General features: G+C 42.5%; 1 protein-coding gene across 43 annotated transcripts in view; it reads left to right on the forward strand.

The window, feature by feature from the left end:
* Nucleotides 1-22265, forward strand: part of ZMYND8 (zinc finger MYND-type containing 8) — a 109874-nt gene that overhangs the window by 32963 nt on the left and 54646 nt on the right. For 28 of the 43 annotated variants that reach the window (XM_023536079.1, XM_011369264.2, XM_011369277.2 and 25 more), the window contains 6 exons: nt 4057-4205; nt 11474-11692; nt 14637-14750; nt 16683-16775; nt 17953-18040; nt 20655-20710. In XM_023536079.1, the coding sequence (XP_023391847.1) occupies nt 4057-4205; nt 11474-11692; nt 14637-14750; nt 16683-16775; nt 17953-18040; nt 20655-20710 (719 nt within the window). Of the gene's footprint in view, nt 1-4056; nt 4206-11473; nt 11705-14636; nt 14751-16682; nt 16776-17952; nt 18041-20654; nt 20711-22265 lie in introns of those variants that run through there. The other 15 variants (XM_023536092.1, XM_011369285.2, XM_011369287.2 and 12 more) reach the window with 2 other exon arrangements.

Here is a 22265-nt window from a genome sequence, read left to right on the forward strand (position 1 = left end):
TCTTGTTCCAAGTTTATAGATGAAATGTGTTTAACAATACATCCTCATCAGAATTAAATCCTTAAAGAAGGAAAAAGAAAACTTGACTTGGCTTTCTGAAAAAGGTCGTTAAGGTGGCTTTGTTATTGTGACTACAGCAAGGCCCACACTTACCATTCTGTCACCAGTGGCCTGGCCCCCCCTGGAGTGGGTAGGGATTTTTTTAGCTAAAACGCTGATCTGATCTCTCAGACCTCCGAAAGACACTCAATCTAGCCAGCATTGCCCTTTTTTTCTCTCTAAGAGCCTTCATTGAGAGCTTCTGCTGTTGACAGATGTGTCTGTTGTTTGGAATCTATTAAATTTATATCCCTTGGATGCAGCTGCTGAATTCTCTCTCATTAACTCTGGAGGAAGTCGGTGTGTTTGTAACCAGGAGCAGAGTCAGGGGTTTTTGTGTCTTCCTGAGACAAGAGGTTTGGAATTCTTTCTGGTTTGGGCCCCTCTAGCTGAGCCGGAACCGGATTTCCCCTTCTGATGCCCGATGGACTTGGGCAGAACTGCCTCCCCAGCTCTAAATTGCTTATGAGTGCGTTCATTCCTAGTGACCGCCCCATCCCCCAATTTCTCATGGAATTAAAGGGTTTGAAAGTTCAAGAGGGACCTTATGACTCTAGCTCTGGACTTTTTAATCTTTACTGCTGGTGATGCCTTTGAGAAGGTGAGGTGGGTGTGACCCTTCTTCCCAGGAAATTGCACATACAGAACCGTGGCACGTGGGTCACGGGTCCCTGAAGCATGTTCTTGGGCTCCAGGTGAAGAGTCAGTCTGGCGTCTTTCTTTCCTCTCTTCCCATGTTGTAGATGGGAAACTGTCCGGGGGTTGTTGCCTGTTTAGCTGTCCTCATTCTCTCATCTTTATTTTCTCATTGTATCCTTGCTTGAGAAACTATTTCCTCAGTCTCGAGCCAGCCCCCCAGGTAGCGGTGGGAGGCAGAGGAGGTTGGCTAGGCTTGAGAACTCAGACTCCATCCCCCAAACACACACCCTAGAGCATGTCAAAAGAGCCTATATCCCAAACCTCCAGAGGGCATGTCAAACCACAGATAGCCAGGCCCTTCCGCAGGGTGTGGGGCCTGAGAACACGCATTTCTAGCAGATTCCCAGGTGAAGCTGCTGCTAGCATGAGGACTGCACGCTTGGGAACCATCGTCCTGGGGGTCTCAGCTGCAGGTGGGAAACGTAGACAGCTCAAGGAGGCACTGGTGCCCTTTGTAGCTTCTAAGGCCGACTGGGTGTGGGTTCGCCCGTGTCCCCCGTGCCATTCCTGCATAGCAGTGGCACTCCTGGGAGTGTCTGGGAGGTCTGTGGGGGTGCTCTTCGTTGTCACAGTGTTGGGGAGTCCTGATGGCATTGGGTGGGAGCATTCCAAGGTTGTCCTTGGAATTAGGGAGAGCTGCCCCTCCCAGAACCCAGGAGTGACTTTTAATTGAGAAACATCGAAACGCACTCTTTTTTTCTTGAAGGGCCCAAACGCTCCCATGGGTGTGTCTGGCCTCCTATACTTTTCTTCTTTCGAAATCTACCCACAGATGGGACAAAACATACACAATCCAAACCTTTGCCCAGTTGCTTTCAGTTCTCGCCCGGTCAAGATGCCATTTCTTTTGGGACACACCTCTTTTGAGTCCCCCAAAACACCTTAGACACCTTGAGCAAAGGTATTTGGGTTTTTCAGATCCGTGTAGAAGAAATCCCAAAACACCTTCCTTCGGTCCACAAGCCTGCAGTGATCGGCCCCAACTTTGTCCATCTGGTGACATTTTTTTTTTTATCCTGAGTCAGGCCTCTGTCATGCGCTCATTACCGGCTTTGGTTTGTACCTGCTGCTTTTTTTTATGCGAAATGAAACCTTCCATGTACTTCATTACTCATTTCATTTTGACTTAGTAGTCCTGGCACATGGTAAATAAAGTCACGAGGGTACACAGTGAAAAATAACGCCTTCCCTAGACCCCTGCAGGCTCCCCTTTCCTGAGGCAACCAACCACCAGCCCCCATTTAGAGCTCATCCAGTGTTCATCCAGGAATGTTCTAGGTTTATGCAAACAGGGTGACAGATTTATTACATCTGTGTGTGTGTGTGTGTGTGTGTGTGTGTTAATGCACTAGCCACGTGTCGCTCTTTTTAACCTGATGCAGAAGCTCGGAGGTTGTCATGCATCAGTTTGCGTTGAGGTGCCTCGTCGCTCTTAATGGCTGCAGAGTAGTCCTCTGTGTGGCTCTGGTGCAATGCCAGACCAGTCCAGTCCCCTCTCCTGGACATATCGTCGTCTCTGGCCTCAGGCAGAGCACACAGTGCTGTGGTGGAATCATCGTGTGTGTGCTTTTCTCTCCTGTGGCTTTGTCTATAGATCGTGTTTCTGGGAGCAGACAGTTGGGTCAGAGACTCTGTGGAGGAGGTGACAGTCCTCATGTTGATGGTGGAGAGCGGGGTGAGGATCCTTGCTGGAACGACGGGAGGTTTTCTCTAGGGAGCGAGCCCATCCCCGGCTGCACCATTTGAATGAGTCTTCTCGCTAACTAGCTCTTGTGTGCCTCTGGGCCAATCCTTCGGGCTCTCCTCGTCTCCTTTTTGATGTCTGTGGGGTGACCCCCTGAACTCTCGGGTCTTTTCTCCTCAAGGTGCCTGTGGTTAGCATTTAATTTCCTCTCGGGGCTGTGTCTCAGTGGGCACCCTGAACGTTTGTTCAGGATTTTCCTGAAGCCTGTCTGGCGAGACTGGAGAGTTCCATCTTGTGGACTGGAGTTTGTGACAGCCGTTCATTGTCCCCCTGTGTGAGCCTGCCGGAAGATGCTCCGCCTTTCAGTCCAGGGCAGACCACCAGGAGGCCTTGCATGTGGCCGTATTGGACCCTGTTAATCTGCTCCACCGTGGCTCCCGTCCACACACAGGATGGTGACACGCGGTACAGCCTGCCTGCTGGGACTTGCCTGAGAGTTAAAACTGGAGGAGGAATGTCGTCAGGCTATCTTTGGGGGATAATCGTCTTTCCGGATTCCATATCCCATCTTATCTATCGCCTGTGCTCTCGGTGTAGCTCTCTCTCCTGGTACCCGTGCCTTCCAGCCCTCAGCATGTAAGGTGGGCCAGGCTGTGCCAGTATATCATCCCTAAGCTCACCCGACAGCCATCGGTCATGGACTGGATCCACATCCTTGCAGGTGACGAGTGGATGGTGGTGGAAGTGTATATGTGTTTAAACGAGATCCTGGGAGAATTAAAATAGAAAGGAGTGGGTTGAGAAAGGTGGGGTTGGCATTTTACAGATGAGGGAATCAGCGAGAATGTGATTCGTGTTGACCTCTTTGGAGGAGAGTTGCAAACATAATGCCTCCTGGTGAGGGGGCCCTGAGGATTTTCTGGTGGGTTATGTTCTTTCCGCATAGTCACACATCGTTAGCCTGACAGACACGAATAAATGTTGTCTTCCACCAAGAAGTATATGCTTGCCTTTGTTTTCTGGAATCATGTGGCCGTTCATGGTTTCCTGCTTTTGCCATCAGGAACGGATGTGAAGAAGAAATATTTCTTTGGGCTAAAGACAATACTGGTGCCCATGTGACAACTCGTGGTAGCTGGGTCACGGCCTCATCAACAGGGACAATAGGGAAGGGTGGGGATTGTGGCAAAATGGAAGGTACATATCCATCTAAAAATTTGCTGGCTGGTGTTCAAATCTATTTGTTGCCATAGGCCTTGGTGGCTCTGATCTGTTTTTTTTTTTTTTTTAAGAAAAGCCAAAAATCTACATTATTTTGTGAAGCTTCCCAATTTTGGCAGCGAACGAAAATTTTTACAAAAATGTTATGTAGGCCAAAGAAAGACTGTCTGACCTTTGTCTGAGACAGTCAACAAAAGGGGTTTTGGCGGGGAGCATATTCCAGGAGGAGAAACACCAACAGGGCATGCGTGGATTTGGGGACGGAATGCCTCATGTCCTACACACCCCCTCCCTGAGGGGGCCCAGGCCTCCCCGACTGCTTTAATATGTGTGGTCCTGTGTGTCTCTTTCAGATCCTGGCTCCACAGAGAGAACAGCCCAGAAAAGGAAGTTCCCCAGCCCTCCTCATTCTTCCAATGGCCACTCGCCACAGGACACATCAACAAGCCCCATTAAAAAGAAAAAGAAACCTGGCTTACTGAACAATAACAATAAGGAGCAGGTAAAGGGCCACTGGGAGTGCTGTCCACACCAGCGTGACAAAGGCTGTAGTGACAAGCACTGCAGCTCCCCGGGTTTTGTTAATAGCTGATGTCCATTTTGCAAGCCGCCTTACACCGGCTGTCATTTGCATAGGACAAAAAGGGCAGCTCCAAATGGGCCCGTGTAGAAATTTCTAGTGGGTTTTCAGATCTGATTTGTGGAGAGGGCAGTGACCCAAATGAGAAGAAGAATACTGTGCTTTTAGGGTTTGGGGCTTTTCCTTGAGTTTCTTTTTCACGCTTGAGGCCTGAGGGTCTTTCCCTTGGGTACCAGCCTCTGCCGGGCGTTTGTGTGGCTGAGGCATGCTAGGCTCCCTACGGGTCTCAGTTTTCTCATCTGTAAAATAATGGATTTAGGTCTGTGGTGAGAGACAGCTGTTCTCCCCACCCATGCTCACTGTCAACTTTGGTAATTGGTCACCATTCTTTGGTAATTGGTCACCCTTCTCTGGTAATTGGTCATTGTGCTTAGACCCTGGGCAGCAGACCCTACCCTCCCTGGCAGCCAGGACTAGTCAAGGAGATGTGAGCATCTATCTATTTGTCATCTTGGATCTTGTCTAAGGAACCTTCCAGCTTTCAAATTCTCTGATGCAGGCTAGATATATTTCCCATTTGAAAATGAATGAATGAATGAATGAATGAATGAATGAATAAAGACCATGAGGCCAAAACTCCTAGTATCAGAGGAAGCAGGAAGCCCAGTGGTTCTGGTACCACTTCAGGCTGAAGTGGGCTCTGGGGATTTGAGGTTGAATAAAACAAGGTTGTTGCTTTTAGGAGACGAGACCCAGCAGTGAACGGTTAAATGCCCAGGACTGTGAGAGGGGCATGTTTCCGCGTACTCATCTATTTTCATTCCCAAATTACGGAGCGGAATGCCAGCTCTGCCTTTGCTCTGTGGCTGTGGGCAGGTTAACCTCTTTGTGCCTAGTTTTCCCAGCAACTAAATGGGAATAACGATGCTATTGCTACAGATTTCACAGGGTTGTTGTGAAGATTAATTGAGCTAAATGACGTAGAAAAAAACCCCAATAATAAAAACGAAGCCAGGCTCTACACTAAGTGGGTAATCACACAGACTATCTATGAAATAATTCTACAAAAGGTTTAGAAATGTTCTCGACCCGCGTTGTTCAGTGTGATAGCCACAAGCCACGTGTGGCCATTGAGCATTTGCAGTGGCGAATGTGACCGAGGAGCTGACTTTCTAATTTAATTTAAATTTATCTGTGGCTGTAGCTACCGTGGGGGACATTGTAGGTCTAATGAGTAGGGAATCCCATAACAGGAGAAGAAACCATTGAGTTCTAAGTAAATTTCTGGGGGAACTACAATTTGAAAAACATATGTAAGTGTTGGTGATAGTAATTCCAAAAGCAGTGCTTATAGCTAGCCATTTCCTGTTGTAAGCTCTTTCCTGTGTTAAACTTTTTTAAAATAATTTTTTAAATTGAGCTACAATTGACATATGACATTATTAATTTCGGGTTTTTATGTTAGTCTTCATGTTTATAATAACCCTGTGAATTAGGGCTATCCTCAGCTCCATTTTACAGATGAGAACATGGAGGTTCAAGCAGGTTAAATTTCCTCCTTGAGGCCTCAGAGCGAGTAAGAAGCTGCCTTTGAATTTAGGTCTGCCTGTCACCCAGGAGCCATACCATAGCTGCTGGGATTAACGGCCAAGAAAGAGAAACATGCACACAGCTTGTGAGCCCCTATCTGTCCTTTAAGAATTGGTTCGCGTCTCTCTTTCTGGAAACTGATCAATTTGGGCAGTTCACACGTTTTCTTCTTTCTCTCCCCACCCATGTGTTAATAGCATTTCTGTAACACTTACGCCTTGTGACCACAGTGATGTGTTTGTAAATCTGTGTCCCCTCTTGACTAGCAGCCTCAGAAAAGTGGCCAGTGTCTGGCAGCTACTGTCGCCCAGTGTTTGACACAGGGTGGGAGCTTATGAATATAGAACGAGCTTAGGATGTGGAAAAGAGCAGAGCGAGGGTGACTGGGCATAGGGCGTGATTATGCTCCTGAATTATCTGTCATCTTTGGTACCGATACAAGAGTTTACAGGACCGTGGCACTGGAGGGAAACTGTTTCCGACCTGGAGACCTGGCTTTTTGGAGACCTGCTTTTTCTAGCCCCGCTGCATCTGGGGAACTTGCTGTGTGACCTTGTCCATTGCTTTCCTATCTCTGAGCTTCAGGTACATTGTAAAATAGGGGTTTGGACTGGGAACATTATCAGGTTGATTGTAGGTTTGTTTTTTCAGATCCAAAACTCCCTGAGGCTGAACAGCCAGGAGTTGGCAAAGAAGAAATAGCCTTAACTGTAAAGAGAAGAAATCGCTGACTGACCCTTGACTCCATAATTCATTCTAGCATATGACGTTTGCATGGTGGGGGCAACCTCCCTCCTGCACGATCTGCTTTCCTAAGGGGAAACTTAAATCCTTTATATAAAAAAATTCGTCTGGATATTTTCCTTTCCCTTTCCCATTCCTGCACCTGTCTCCTTTTAGAATTCTGGAATTAAAAAATGATAGAATTAAAACCAAATCCTAGGTTGCAAATGCTGTGTTTGATCAACATAATTCCTATCGGTCACCAGCATTTGAAGAGCATGAAATTCCAAATGACTTGTATATCTGGGTTCTTCAAAACTTGGAAGAATCCAGCGATAGCTAAAGCTGAGTGGGTCCTGTCCCTTTAGACGCAGGGCCTGCGTGCTCTGCTTTTCCGCACTCCCCACCCCTCCCTATCGTGTCGTATCCTGCCTGCTTCCCTCATTCCTTCTGCGTCTGGCTCTTAGGCATTCAGGTTCTTTTGATGATTGGCATATATTGAGATCCTCCATCTCTTTCTTCTTTATCTTCTCTCTAATTTATTTTCTATATTCCAATGTTTTAAAACGAAAGCCATTCTAGCCTTGTAAAAACAACAACAACAACAACAACAAAACCGTATTTTTCCTCAAGGTTGAAACTTGTTATTACCAAGTGGAGATAGGGGTTGAGTTTTCAAGTTGGGACCCTGTTTCACCCATTTTTCGTATATTGGGAATTTAATATTTTTAGGGGAATTTTTTAAGAAGAGCTTTAAAAATACTTGGGTTTTAGGGGAACAAGTATTGTGAGGCTTATAATTAATTTTTAATGCCTGTGGTCCAGTGGTTCTACCCCTTTAGAAAAGTTTGAAAACAAGTAGGTGCTTTTCCTTGTGGATGTTGGGGGGACCCCCCAAAGCCCAGAAGGATGCTTTGTGGAGGAAGGTCAGGCTGCCAAATACCTACAGTAGATGGAACAAGAAATATCTTGTCCCCAAATGACATGAGAGCCTTTACTGAAAAATACTACTCACCTTTAGTTCTTGGGACGTTTGAGTTTGAAGAGTCCTTTTGAAGATTTTCTTCTCCTTCCTTTCCTCCTCTTCTCATCAGAAGGTTGAGAAATAACCTGCTAACAGATTCGTATGAATTGGCCTGAGGTATACCTTTGATCGAATATAGCAGAGAAGTCACGGGGCTCCTTTACCTCCTCTGTGTGTACATATCACAAATGCGTGGGCTGGGATTTACCTGGTTGGGCCCAGACATTGTCTTAAAAACTCAGACATTCCACAGAAGTCCTTCGTTGGACACGAGGGCAGTATGTTAACAATTGAGCCAGCTCAGGGAACAGCAGGATTGCCGGAATGTTCCTGAGATCAGGCAGCACTGATAGTATGTACCTGCTTAGCTGTCTTGGTCACTGGAGCTGAATGGAGCTGCTCCCTTAGGGTGGGTGTGAGCTCTGCCCCTCCCTGCTGTCTCCCCAGGTCAAGGCTGAATGCCCGTGCCATTCCTCACACTGTAGGGCTAGGCAGTTTGTCTCAGAGACATATTTTGCAAAACCCGTACTTTAATCAAATGCAGAAGAACAAAAGCTGGAGCAGGGACTATTTTCATTTATTTATGTTACCTATGTGGCCCCAGTAGGAATTTTACGTGGCCAGTAGCCTGTTTTTGTAAATAAAGTTTTATTGGGCCACAGCCACATCCATTCATTTACATATTTTGTGCTGCAGTGGCAGAGTTGAGTCGTGGTGACTGAGACCATGCCTGACCCTGCAAAGCCTTAGCTATTTACTATCTTTATAGAATCCTTTGTAGAAAATGTTTGCTAGCTCCTGGTATGAACTAAGGTATTTAGAAGTGACCGAACCTATTTTCTTGTTAAGGCAACCTGTGGAAGAAGCAGGGGAATAACATCTGCTCACAGAGCCTGCAATTATCCTATAGTAACACAGGTTGCAACCTGTTTGCCTTGCCAGCAGGCTGCTAGCACAACCTATACATGTGTGGGGGAGAAAAATCATAACTCATTTTACCTGAAATGATTCGCTTTTCCTTTTTTAAATGTTCCATATTTGTTATCAGATTATTTTGATGGAGCAGGAAGCATTTACAAGTAGCAGATAAGGCAGGTATCTGATTGACAAGGAGATTATCAGGGAGCTAGTTCTCAGCCACAGTTACTTTCAGGAAAGGACAGAGTCTCCTGAGTAGAGACCAGATCAGCCTGGCACTCACTCCTCAGGCTCCTCTTGGAACACCCAGCCCCGGGCAGATGTGGGACAGAGCCAAGAACCTGGGGGAAACTCATCTTCTGAAATGACAGTATCCTGGCTTCTATGTAGGTAGAAGGACTTGGGTTGTTGGTTTCAGGGAGATTAGCTGTCATACTCGATTCTTCCAGTTTTATTCAGATCTTAACGACTCTTTTCCGTCCTGTTATTAACTTACTGAGAGGAAGTCGGGCACTGAAACATACAACTTACTGCTAGCATCCTGGAAGAGCCCACTCAGGTGAGAAATAGTTCTGCTCGCTCAATATGCACCATTTCTCCTCTTTCAAGCCCCCAAAGCAACTTGGCCATTTTCCTAGGCAGATAGCAGCTCTTTAACTGAGGACAGTCTTGTCCCCTAAGGGATATATGGCCATGTCCGGAGACATTTTTTGGTTGTCATAGTTTTATGCATGGGGGCTGCTACTGGATTAGGCGAGGGATGCTGCTAACATATCATACAGTGCACAGGACGGCCTCCCGCCACAAAGAATTCTCTGGCCCCAAATGTCACTAGTGCCGAAGTTAAGAACCTTTGCTCTAGAAGCCATTATCTCTTCATGTCCCCATCTATTATGTTTCTAGTGTCTTCCTAATTTTCAGGGTTTTTTTCCCTCCAGCTTTTTTCATTAAGCAAGTTATTTTTGAACTACAGAGAATGTTCTCAGAGGGGGGTCACTCAATCATCAGAATCTCTTCTGCATCCAGCGTCATTTTAACTGGGTCACAGGGACAAGAGAAAGCTCTGGGACACTCAGGTGTGAGGCCTTGCTCTGAGCCTGGGGGTGGAGGGGGGTGGTCAGATCAGTCTTTTTAACCTGATTTTTCTCATCCGTCAAGCCAGTCTAGTAGTTTCCATCCTGAGTACCCTCCTCTATGGCTTGCTGGGAGGATAAACTGAAGATGGCGTGTATGACCAAATGTTGAAAAACATGGCACAGAAAGAATATCGAAACCGTGATGTCATTCTCTGGAAACCCAAGTAGAACGCTCTATTTTAAACGCGTAACCGAAACAGGGAAATAACTGCTTAAGAATTAGGCAATCACCCTAAAAAAAGTCTTAGTAATTTTCTCAGAAATGAGGGCAGGGAGGCTTAGAAGGGTCGATAAACAAGGATCTAAGTAAACATCTGTGAGGCATCTCTTTATCAAGGAGCGTAGAAAGAGCAGGCATTTTGAGAACATAAATACCTCATAATAAAAAAACCCCAGGAACCGGACACGGGTTCCTGCAATCTTGGCCGTCTTTCCCGTTATCCTGGAGGTCCTAGCCATTAAAATAGGAAACAAAGAAAAGTAACGTAAAAATATTAGACATGAGCAGACAAAACCGATGTTACTCAGAGATGAGATTCTTGATCAACAGACTATTAGAACTGTTGATATGAGATCAGTATTAGTAATCTTAACGGTGTTTCTGTGTACCAGCAATAACGATTTAGAAAATACAGAAGGAGATCCCATTCATAGCATCAACGAAAATTATGCAGTCTCTAACCAGTATATGAGATCTTCATGGAGGAAACTGTAATGTTTTATTGAAGGATGGGAAAAAAGCTTATTATACAAGGATGTTTATTCAAAGATAAGGTACTGTAGTTGTGGCCAAGCTATTCTCTATGGAATCGAGACTCAGAGTGGGTTGAGTAACTTTGTCAAGGTCACACAGCCAGTTACCTCCAGGTCATCTTGATGTTTACCACCAGGCTTTCTTTCTCATGCTTCCTAAACAGGATTTCTCATTGGTTTCTGAGTGATTTTGTGCATTCAGAGTATGGCTTTGTAGGATCCTGTGATATATCTTTAGGGAAATGTTTCTCTTGATATTTTGGGGTAGGACGGGGTATGGCTTCTATGAATTGGCCACCCTTATCATCTTTCTGCCATTGGTAGTTCTAAGTAGGTGATGTGGCTTCTGATAGATGAGGACATACCACATTTAAGAATTGTGGCTTTGGGAGGTGACTCATTGGCTCATGGTACTTTATGCATTCGGGATAGACTTAAAAAATGGGTGATCATTTTTTGGTGACTCAAGTCCAATTAACCTATTTTCCACAATCCCGCTGTTGAAAGAATGCCAGAGCAAATTGTCATACTTTTGTACTTTTAGACTTTGTTGGGCCCTTAACTGTCTTAGCAGTACTAGTAATGGTGACACTTTGTTAAAAGCTTATATTATATCATCCCGTTTAATCCCAACCGCAGTACCATCCATGAAGACAGGTGGTATCATCCCTGTTTTACAGATGAGAAAATTGAAGCTGAGAGGTTAAGAAACTTGCCCCAAGGTCGTGCATCTGGAAGAGATAAAATTTGAACCCAGATACACCTGAGTTGTTTGGCGCTATCCTGCTAGTGCCATCTGTTTACTTAGACACCAGGTTTTCAATCAACATCCTCTTAAAATAGAAGAAAGAAAAAGAATCTTAATGTTGAACGACCTGTAAACCCTGTAAACTTAGTAGAAGTAACCCAAGATGGCTTTTTTTAATGAATGAATGTGTGAAATGCTGTAATTTTCTTTTGTTGTTATTGATGTATTTGTTCGAATTTCCTTTTGAGAATGCACATTTGTTTTGAAACCAAACCTGTCTTTCTTGCCTACATTTCAGTCAGAACTAAGACATGGTCCGTTTTACTATATGAAGCAGCCACTCACCACAGACCCTGTTGATGTTGTACCGCAGGACGGACGAAATGATTTCTACTGCTGGGTTTGTCACCGGGAAGGCCAAGTCCTTTGCTGTGAGCTCTGTCCCCGGGTTTATCACGCTAAGTGTCTGAGACTGACATCGGAACCAGAGGGGGACTGGTTTTGTCCTGAATGTGAGGTTAGTTCCTGATGAACGAATGCGTTATCTGCCTCATTTCTTCTCCTTTTGCTTTATTCCTTTTATTTTTAATTCTTCAGATCATATCTAGATACAGGGAAAAAGAGGAATTTCTTGCCTGTTCCACCCACTGTATTCTGGTCACCCACTTTTTGGGACCAGTGTCGGTCTCAGCCCTTGGAAGCTCTTGGAAAGACAAATTGCATTGAATATTTTTTTTTGATTCTTTGGATCACTTTGGGATCTGCAACCTTCTCTGATTCTTCTTTAAATGAACACTTTGGAAGTTCACTTACAAACCTTGAACAGTTCACGTATTCTGAGAGATCTCATGCTATTTTCCCCCTTCTTGGACGTCGTCTCCTGCTACGTCATTGAGTCATCGGCAGTAGCCAGACTTAGAACCAGTGTTGGTTGGTTGTATGTGGTTGCTATCTGATGCTTCCGTTTACGCAGCAGCTACTTCTCCCGTGCTGCTGGGGTGCCAGGGGATCGACAGTGAGCAAAAAGGGGCACGGATCGATCACATTCTTTTCAGGAGAAAAGGACAAAAGCCAACATAAGTAGTTACATACAATGCGTTAGAAGAATGTTCTGGAGAAAATGAAGATGAGGAATAGGGGTGAGGAGGGTGCAGGGTGTGTCCATTTTAAATGAAGAGGTCCAGGAAGGCTTATCAAGATTTGAGAAAGGAAGAAGGGAGGAGTGAGCCACACAGCTGGCGGGAAGACCCCCCAGGCAGAGGGCACCGCGGGTTCCAGAACCCCAGGCAGAAGCACACTGGCATAGTGAGGGGAACATGTATATTTCATCTGTGGCAAGGCCTAAACACTCTTTATTAAAACAATTATTTCAGTTTCCACTTATTCTAAGTGTCTTCTGTTCTTGGTGATTTCCAACTCTGACGCTTTTTCAAAATGCCAAAAATAAAAGTGTCATCTACGAAATCATTTACTATGAATGTCACTTGGATTCAAAGGCATATTGGAATTAGATCTCTAACAAGGGAAGCTGGAAAGTTCTCCCAGATGTCTTTAGTGGGGGAAAAAAAAGCAAGCTATAGGACAGTGTCTGTGGTTCCGCTTTTGTATAGGGAAAGAAGAAAAATAAGAAGTAGATGAAAATAAATTAGACGTCAAACCAATAGGATGATGACGTTTTAATGGTGTTCTGCCCCTAGAATATCAAAAGATGGCCACTGGTTCCCTTTGGGTTACTCTGGATGGTAGATGTAGAGGACACATTGCTCAGCAAAGCCTTCTTATTCATAGCCTGACCTCTTTCTTCTTCCTCTATTTCCTTTTGTCTTGATCAACCTTGTCCTTCCTTAAAGTTATTGTTTAATAATTTTGCAAAAAAAGATAGTGGCTCAGGGAAGATGCCTTTGCTGCAAATGATAGGTCTTGATGAAAGGTGGCTGAAACAATAGGGTTTTATTATCATGTGTAGAAAGAATCCAGAGGCAGGGCCAGCCCAGAATTTGTTCAGAGCCAGACTCTGCCCATTCCATTGTTGAGGTGGCATGTCCCTCCTGGCCCTAAGATGGCAACTGGGGGTTTTATGACATGTGGCTAGATAAAAGTGTCTCTGTTCATATCCCTTTTTATCAAGGAGAAGGACTTTGCTTTTCACCTTCCAGCTGACTTGCCCTTGGATTCATTGGTTGCCAGTCCTCATACAAAAAAAGCCTTGAAAAATTCCTGTTTGACACTCGGAGTCTAATATTGTGGGAATCGGGCACTGGGAGAAAGGGGTCGGGGATGTTGGGGAGAAAAGCCGAAAGACAGTTGAGTAGGCAACCCAAGTGTTCACCATGGGTGGTAGTTACCTGGAAACGGGCAGGAATTTAAACAAACAGGTGTTCTGTGTCTAGGATTTCAAGCCCCGATTTTCTCCCAGGGTGCATTGGTGGGTCAGTCAACAGTGGAGACGAGCTGTTTTCAGGCTCCGGTAGCTAAGCAATCAGATACTTGCGTCACGCACCATTTTCAGCTTCTGAGCGACTCTCGTGTTGCCCTTTTCCTCGACAACCAGACACATCTGAAAATTCCTTTTGGAAGATCCGGAGAGATGAAGAATGGAAATGAAATCCAAATTAACTGGAGAAAACTTTTCTCAGCTCTCCCGACACAGATGGTTAAAGAGTGTTTCCTGACATCAGAATTTGCTATTTCTGTCATTCCTGCTACATAAGGATTCTGAAGCTCAGAAATGTAGGACCAGATTTACTTAGCAGAATCTGGTTTCAGACATTTCTCTGGGTCTCTTCTTTGATGAGAATTTCCCTTACAAAATGACAGTTATTGCCCCATGGAGCTAGACAGCTAGACTATGCTTCTCTTGTAGTTTGTCAGAATGTCCTTAAGCGGGTTCACATCAGTGGTGACAGAGACTTAAGTCATATTTATTATTAGTTCATTACCATCCCTTGGATTCTTTCTGTTGGAAAGACTGTCTCTTTCCAGTGATGTCATTGAGTTAATACCTTGTCAGTTTCCTGAAAGGTAGCCTAGAACCTCAAGAAGATCAAGATAAGTGGCTCATTCATTTTATGAAGAGATCATCTGAAACCAACAGTGGCCTTTCCTTTCATCCCATTCTTGAAGCCCAAGGTTATAATGACGATTTTCAGGTCCCTGCCTACCTGCACTTTTCTCAGATCATGTCATCTTCATGAACAACAACCAAAAAAAAAAAACAAAACAAAAAAAAACGCTTCCTGATGAGGTAATCAATGGATTGGTATGCTTCTTAATTTTTATCCACTGATCTAGGATATGGTCAAGTAGATCGGAATCCTTGTCAAGTGAAACAACTAGTCTCATTTGGAGGGAAATTATTTTTTATGTGTGAGCTTACCGGAAAATCAGGAGGAAAGGGAAATAAGTATATAGATAGTAACTTTTTTTTTCTAACTGGACATTTGTGTGATTTTGACTTGTAGAAGATTACAGTAGCAGAATGCATCGAGACCCAGAGTAAAGCCATGACAATGCTCACCATTGAACAATTATCCTACCTGCTCAAGTTTGCCATTCAGAAAATGAAACAGCCAGGGGTAAGAAGAAAGTTCCTCTTGGTAAAAGCGTGAATGGAAAGAGTGACCTTTGTTTTGTTCTGTTAACATCTTATTCCATGTAACCTTAGCTTTCCAGACACCTGTGCATACTCTTTGGGCCTTCTTATATGCCTGAATTCAAATACCTGTAAATGAAACACAAGGTATGGTGGCATTCAGTTAATTCTTTATACAGTGAACACTCTGTGTCCTCAAGGACTTTAATTGGGAAATGATGTATAGTAGAAACTTGGTGGGGGTTTAAAATTCTGATTGGTTATGTGATGAAACCTCATAGCCCATCGGGGAAGGGGAAGTTTTGTGCTCCTTCCCATAGGAGTTAGTACTATTCCATAGCCATGAAAAAGCTGAGTACAACCCAGTTTATTTATAATCTAGGTCTGATGATGAAACCAAGTAAAATTCAGCCAGTGAGATTTCCCATAAAGGGTGAGAATTTGGTTAAGTTCCTTCAGTTTTGAAATGAGATTTGATGTATATAGCCTTTACCCCTTGAGGAAAACCTGTGTGTGAAGCAGGGCTGCCACAATCAGCTGACAAGTTGTGTATTTCACGTGGTTTCTCTCCTGAGCCTGAGTCATGTTGTAGCCATGGTGGTTTTAGTTTTTTTGGTGACAGTTTCAGGAAGATGGCAGTAAAATACCTCACCTTTAAAAATAATCAGTGTGTTATTGCCAGTATAATCCATATATTATGATCATTTTCCTACAGAAACTGGAGGGTGAGGTCTCCTGTTCTGATTGGCACAGAGACACCATTGGGTCCAGTGGTGAATCTTTATGAAACTCTTCAGAGTTTGCTTTCTAAGTCAAATGAACACATAGAAACATAGAATCGAACACATAGAAACATAGAATCTAAGGGCTTTTAGTAGCCACTGTGGTTTAATTTCTTTAAAAAAATAAGCTTTAGTTTTGAGATTCTGAAATTTGGTATCATGATGAAAAAAATTCAGAGCATGCCAATTGGGAGTTGCTAAATTGGGAAACTGTCTCTTTAACAAAATCTCTGTCATTGGAAGCAAAAGTATATAGCCTTGGTTTGGTAGAAAACACAAACTTTTTAAAACTACAGACTCCTATATGTTGAGTGGTAAGGAATTATTTCCTGTTTTTCATAGGCTGAATTTATGTATCTGCTGAAGACTATTTACAAAAAGAATAGATTCATGTAGACTTGTCAACACTGTAGAATTATAAACCAAAAAGAAAAATCAAAGAAGGCCTTAATTTCTCACATAAATTGCTTGATATAAAATCAATCAGAAAGTTGCTGATTTTGTGGAAGCATCTTTTTAACTTACAATGGCTCTACTTTCATTCTTGATAAAAGAAGACTTGGATGCTTGTAAATGGTAGCCTGTGCAGATGCCTTGCTTGAGTATAATTTGGTGTTTAAATAAATCTTTTAGATTTGTTTTTTGTTGATAAGTAAATACTACCCATCCACAAACTGGGGCTTGCATTTTGAGCTGATTCAAAGAGGGTAATTTGGCTTCTCAAAGGAGGAGCAAAATTTTAACTGTTTAAATTTTGCCCCCATGTGTAAAAATATCTGTTGGCACTTAGGTTTTGGTATTTCACCGTTAATTTTAATGCTGGGCCTCATTCAGAATTCAGGTCTACAGTAACTGATGGTTCTCGTCAGTCTTAAACGGACAGGACCTGTAATTCACATATACTTGAAAACAAAACAAAAGCAGAGCACAACTGGGCCCATGGTTATTGAGAATCAGGCAGAATTAGGAGGGAAACCAATCTGGAGCTCCTCAAGGTCATGCTTTGTGGAAACTTTTAGAACCATACTGTCCGAAAGGTTGTCCCTATTTTTAAAGTGCTTCACTGGCGTTCGTTCTTGGTCTTCCCCAGCAGTGATGGGCTTGTGTCTGTGTGTGCATCTTCTCTTTTATAGACAGACGCATTCCAGAAGCCTGTTCCATTGGAACAGCATCCCGACTACGCGGAATACATCTTCCATCCCATGGACCTTTGTACCTTGGAAAAGGTTGGCCTCCATCACAGAACTTCACCATTGTAGGCCACAGTTGTCGAGATGACTCAGGATCCTCCCTCATTTTTCGTGCCTTATCTCAAGTTAGATGGTTTCTCTATATTTCCTCTGAGCCATTTTTATTGGGGGTAGAAGAATGCTTGACCCCCTACTTCTTCTGTAACATTCTTCCAAGGATTGCAATGGAACATTGAAATCCACTGATTAGCTGCAATACAACTTTTGCTAGTGATTCTAGCTTTTTGCCTGAATTAGCAATGTGACGGATTTGAACCTCCTCTTTTTTCGGAGGTGCTAATGAAAGCAGAAAGGAAGAGGGAAAAAAATTAAGTATCTGGGAAAGCTTCAGATTAGCACTAAAGATGTGTCCTTGTAGAACTTGACTTAGCCTACCAATAAAGATATTTCTTTAATGCCTGAACGTGTTATAAAAGTTCAAGATAGGAGCATTTGAGATTTTGCTCCCAGGCGTATGTCATCAGTTTGGCTGAAATAAACTCTTATTAAAAAAAAAGATAAGTTCGTGTAAAATTCCATGCTGAAAATTACGCTCGTAATGCTTTAGATGGTATATGACATCCTGGTGTTGATTTCCAAATCGTTGGGAGCCAAAATATGGGTAAAGAAAGCACGTATGAGGAGAAAACGTTACTTCATATTGTTTGCACTGATGACTCCCAGACAATAAATCTAACTTATTTTGAAAATTGCACACACCAGCATGATATTCAAAGAAGACAAGGTTGGAGTCCTAACTTCATAAATTAATAGCCTTGGAACTCAGGATAAGTTCCTTAACATTTCCATACCTCAGTTCCCTTGTCTTTAAAATGGGGATGATGGTAACTGCTTCACTGAGTTCTCAATCGTGAGGCTTATGGGAGACTGTTATGAATAATAATAATTGCATAAATATATATAATATCCTGAATCATTGGAATAAGCTGCTTGATAAATGACAGCTGTTGTAAAATGGAAAAATTGAAGTTAGCGCGATAAATTCATTTTTATAGAGTTATAGATCTCAAATATAATAGCATCTTGGGAAATGAGTAAAAGCATTAATTAATTGGGCAAATAACTGCTAAGAAAATTATGTGGGGGACGCAGGTGTTATTGGCTGTGGCTTGTAGAGACTCACTGGTGATTATACTCTGCCTTTTCTCCCTAGAACGCTAAAAAGAAAATGTATGGCTGCACAGAAGCTTTCCTGGCTGATGCAAAGTGGATTTTGCACAACTGCATCATTTATAATGGGGGTGAGTGGTTTAGGTGACTCCTAAAAAAAAAGAGTATGCTGTGTGTGTTGCCCATTCTTTGCCTCTTCATAAAAAAAAAAAATTAGGCTCTTTTTTCATGCATCAGAGCCAATAACCGTGAATACTTGTGTACAGATTGCTAATATTTGTGACTAGGGGCCAGTGAATATGTGTGTTTTAAAATATGAGCTAATGTCTAGAGTGGTTTGTGGATATACGAAGCTGCTCCTTGTTCTTTTTAAAAACTTTATTTCAATGGAGGAATAATTTGCGTACAATAAAATGCAACGATTTTACATGTATATTCTATGAATTTGACGTACACGTAACCACCTGTGTAACCACAACCCCAAATAAGATCTAGAATATTTTCATTGCCCTATTGTATTCCTACTTTCCTCTTCCCAGTATATTCACCCTCCTCTAAAGAAACTGCTGTTTTGTTTTCTGTCACTAGAGATTAGTTTTGCATATTCTAAAATTTCATCTAAATTGAGTCAGATTGTACTCTTTTGAGTTTGGCTACTTTAATGCAGCATGATATTTTTTGGATTCATCCATGTTGTGTGTGCCAGAGGTTTGTTTCTTTTTATTGCTGAGTGTTTTATTTTTTTAACATAAATTTTTTTCATTCACCTAGTTATTGATGGACATTTGTGTTATTTTCAGCTGTGGCTGTTATGAATTAAGCCACTGTGACATTCTTGTTCAAGTCTTTGTGTGACATATGTTTTCATTTCTCTTGGGTAAATACCTTGAGTGTATTGCTGGATCATTGAATAGGTTTTATATTTAACTTTATAAGATTTCTCGACAAGCTATTTTTGCAAAGTGGTTGTATCACTCAGCATTCCGTAGAATGTGTACAAAGCTTTCAGTTGCTCCATATCGTTGTGAGCGTTTGATATTGTCTGTCCTTTTAACCACTCTTGAAGGTGCGAAATATATCATAATGGTTTTCATATACTCTTCTCTAGTGACACAATGGCGTTGAATATCTTCATGTACTTTAGTCATTTATATATATATATATATATATTTGATAAAATATCTTTTCACATCTTTTGCTGATTTAAAAAATTAGGTGGTTTGTATTTTATTATTGTGTCGTAAGAGATCTTTATATTTTAGATGAAGTTTTGTCAGTTGTGTTTCCATGGGCTTAGAGGATTGAGCCTTCTGGACAGAATGGAGGCAGATTTCCATTAAAATCTCCTCTCATGGCACCTTTCCCATTGCTCCAGCTTCTCCCACAATCCTTTCTGTCTACCTTCTGGCCAGTAGATCTTTTAGCGTCTTGCCCGATCTATTCTTCTTGTACCCAGATCCTCTTGTCTTGGAACACTCCTTACTTCTTTGTCTTGATATCTTTTCCTTATCCTTCAGTCTTAGCTTCTCAGTCCTCTGGAGGGCTTTCCCTCATGACCCAGACCATATTATGTGCTCTTGTTAGGGGCTGTCACAGTACTTGTACTTCCCTGTGGCAGCATTTATCACACTTTCTGGATGTTACTGTTTTTATTTGTTTGAGTAGCTCACAAGGATGTGAGCTCTTTAAGGACACATACCACGTTGTGTTCCCAGCATATCCTCGGGTCTAGCATAGACTTTTAGCTAATGTTTAGGTGAAAGATGTATGAGTGGATAAATGTTTGCTTAAAACACACTTTTTGTATTATTAGCTCAGTGGCAGGTTTGAGGGTGAAGGGAAGGGAGAGAATCACTAGACATTAAGAATTCATATAAAGATTGTAAACTCAAACATATAGAAAGGCCCGTCAGATTATATACACAAATCAGTGAGGTCTGGTGGGAGAAAAACATCAAGCACGAGCCAGGATGGCTGTTGGCTGTGGGGCGAGCTGGAGACTCCAGAGAGCAGGGAATTCCTACCTAATCTGGAGGGGTCACCACTGGATACGCCATGGTTGATTGGGTTCGAGTTATCAGATCTTCTAAGTTTTCAAGGCAAGCCAGAAATCTAGGTATTTATGTGCGTGTGCGAGAAATTCTTGGTGAACAAATTTACAATTTCTGAAAATACAGTTAACATTCGAAGAAAACGTGATTTTCTGACTATCTTGTCCTCTGTTTTAGTGCAAAGTCAAGGAATTTAGAATTAGATCTAGAGTCAGGTCCTCAACTCATTAGCGAAGTGGTCTCACGTAAGTGATGACTTCTAAGCCTTGGCTTACTCGTTAATGAAATGGGAAGATTCACATCTTCTTGCTAATATGGCTTCCTGAGGAGTTAACAAGAAAATGTATTTTGAAGTACCAGGCACACCAGAGCCATTCAGTTAATGTCTTCTTTCCCCCTTATTCTTCTTGATTCGGAGTCTGGGTAGGGTAGGGATCTTTTCTACTAACTTGAGACTTTAGAATGTAAAAGCATCTTTCAAATATTAATCCATGAATTATCGGGAAACCCCACAAATCACTCAGTTTCAAAAAAGGTGACATCAAGGCGCCAGAGATTGGTTGATAGTCACGGGAGAAGTCAGATAATTTGAACCAGTATCAGAAGGCAGAACCTTCTGATTTTCAGTGAAATCCCAAGACTGAGTGTTCCAGTGTTTCTATTTGAATTAATCCTATTTTCTTATTCCCCTTAGGAAATCACAAATTGACGCAAATAGCAAAAGTAGTCATCAAAATCTGTGAGCATGAGGTATGTGTTTCCCACCGTTGTGTTTTAAATGCACCCAAAGTGAGGGTTGGGGTACCCGAAATTTCCATTTGTAGAATTTCCCATTGGGTAGCTAAAGTGGTTTTGAAATTTTTGGAGTAAAAGCAACAAAGAGAGGACCCCAATATGTTACAAAGCACGCTTACGTTAGCTGTGATCTCAGGTGGAAATGACCCATTTATTTTTCAGCTGTGAGTCAAGGGCAAGCGCTGGGCAACCTGAGTTCTCTTGGTTGCATAGGTAGAGTTCATAATTTCTTCACCCCACAATCTGTGGCCTTGAGTCAGGTCTTTTTCAGTCTTCTTGCTGAACATGTTTTTGAGTTTTGATATTATTGGAGAAAAGGTCCTGACCCTCATCCCGGAGAATCCCTCTTGTAAATATCCACGGGATTGCTGTGTGGATGAAATGAACCTCCTGGGCTGTGAGCCCCGAGGTTCAGGCTTTTGTGGGACAGGCTGGTGGCCGAAATGCTATGAGGAAGGCTTTATTAGATCCTCATTGTACGAGTGAAAAAATGGAGCTGCAGTGGCCTTCAGCCTATTTTTTTGTTCTTTCATTCATTTGTAAATGAGACATCGGAGAATCTTGGGATGTATTCATGTCTACATATTTCCATAGAGGTTTATAATCTACATTTTCTACTTAGTTTGAGGGTTAGCCTAGGTAATTTACACACAGGAAAAACAGAATTTTTTATGGCTGTTTTGATGACTTTTTTAGTATAGTTGTTAGAAATGTACCTATCAGGTAAACATGGCAAAGGCTTTAGGTAGATATTTTTTTGATTGTCTTTTGGAAAAGCTGTAGCAACTTATACAGCAACCTGGAATGGATAGATAAGTGTGGTAGTTTTTTCTGTGTCCTTTTCAATACTGGAAGTTCTAATTTAAAAACATTTATGTTTATAAGTTTTTCCCCCCAGTGTGACCAGTAAAAACACAGTGGAATCTCACCGTGATTTTTAGTTTGCATTTGTTGGATGACAAGTTGTCGTGGGCTATTTTGGATGTATTCACTGGCTATTTGGAGTTTTGCATGGATGAGTTCTTCACTCATTTCCCTGTTGGGAATTTATTTGTTTTCCTGGAGCTGAAGCCTAGGTGTTTTGTTTTGTTTTGTTTTGTGTTTTTGTATATATGCTGCCGAAGCTAGCACGAAGCTTAGGCTGTTAATTGATGGAGTTCCCTGAGGTAGAGTTTACTGAACCCAGATACCCTGAATGGCATCTTTGAATCTACCTGTTGGCTACACACTTCTGCTTTGTGGGCTCCCGGGCCAGGGCTGTCCTGGATGTGGTATTACCACTTTGTTCTACCTTGTACCTTTAGAGCAGAAGTAGACTGAGTAGAAGAAGGTAATATATTCCACCATTCATTCTTCAATTATAAGTATAAATTATCATCATAAAATAATTAATAATAACTCATTAAACACCTGCTGTGTATTTGGTACCTTGCAAGATACAGGAGATAGAAATAAGTCTGATGATGATGAGAACATAACAGCAACCAGTAGGACAGCGGCGAAGCACAAG

Source organism: Pteropus vampyrus, unplaced genomic scaffold, assembly GCF_000151845.1.
Source record: "Pteropus vampyrus isolate Shadow unplaced genomic scaffold, Pvam_2.0 Scaffold147, whole genome shotgun sequence".
Taxonomy (NCBI): domain Eukaryota; kingdom Metazoa; phylum Chordata; class Mammalia; order Chiroptera; family Pteropodidae; genus Pteropus; species Pteropus vampyrus.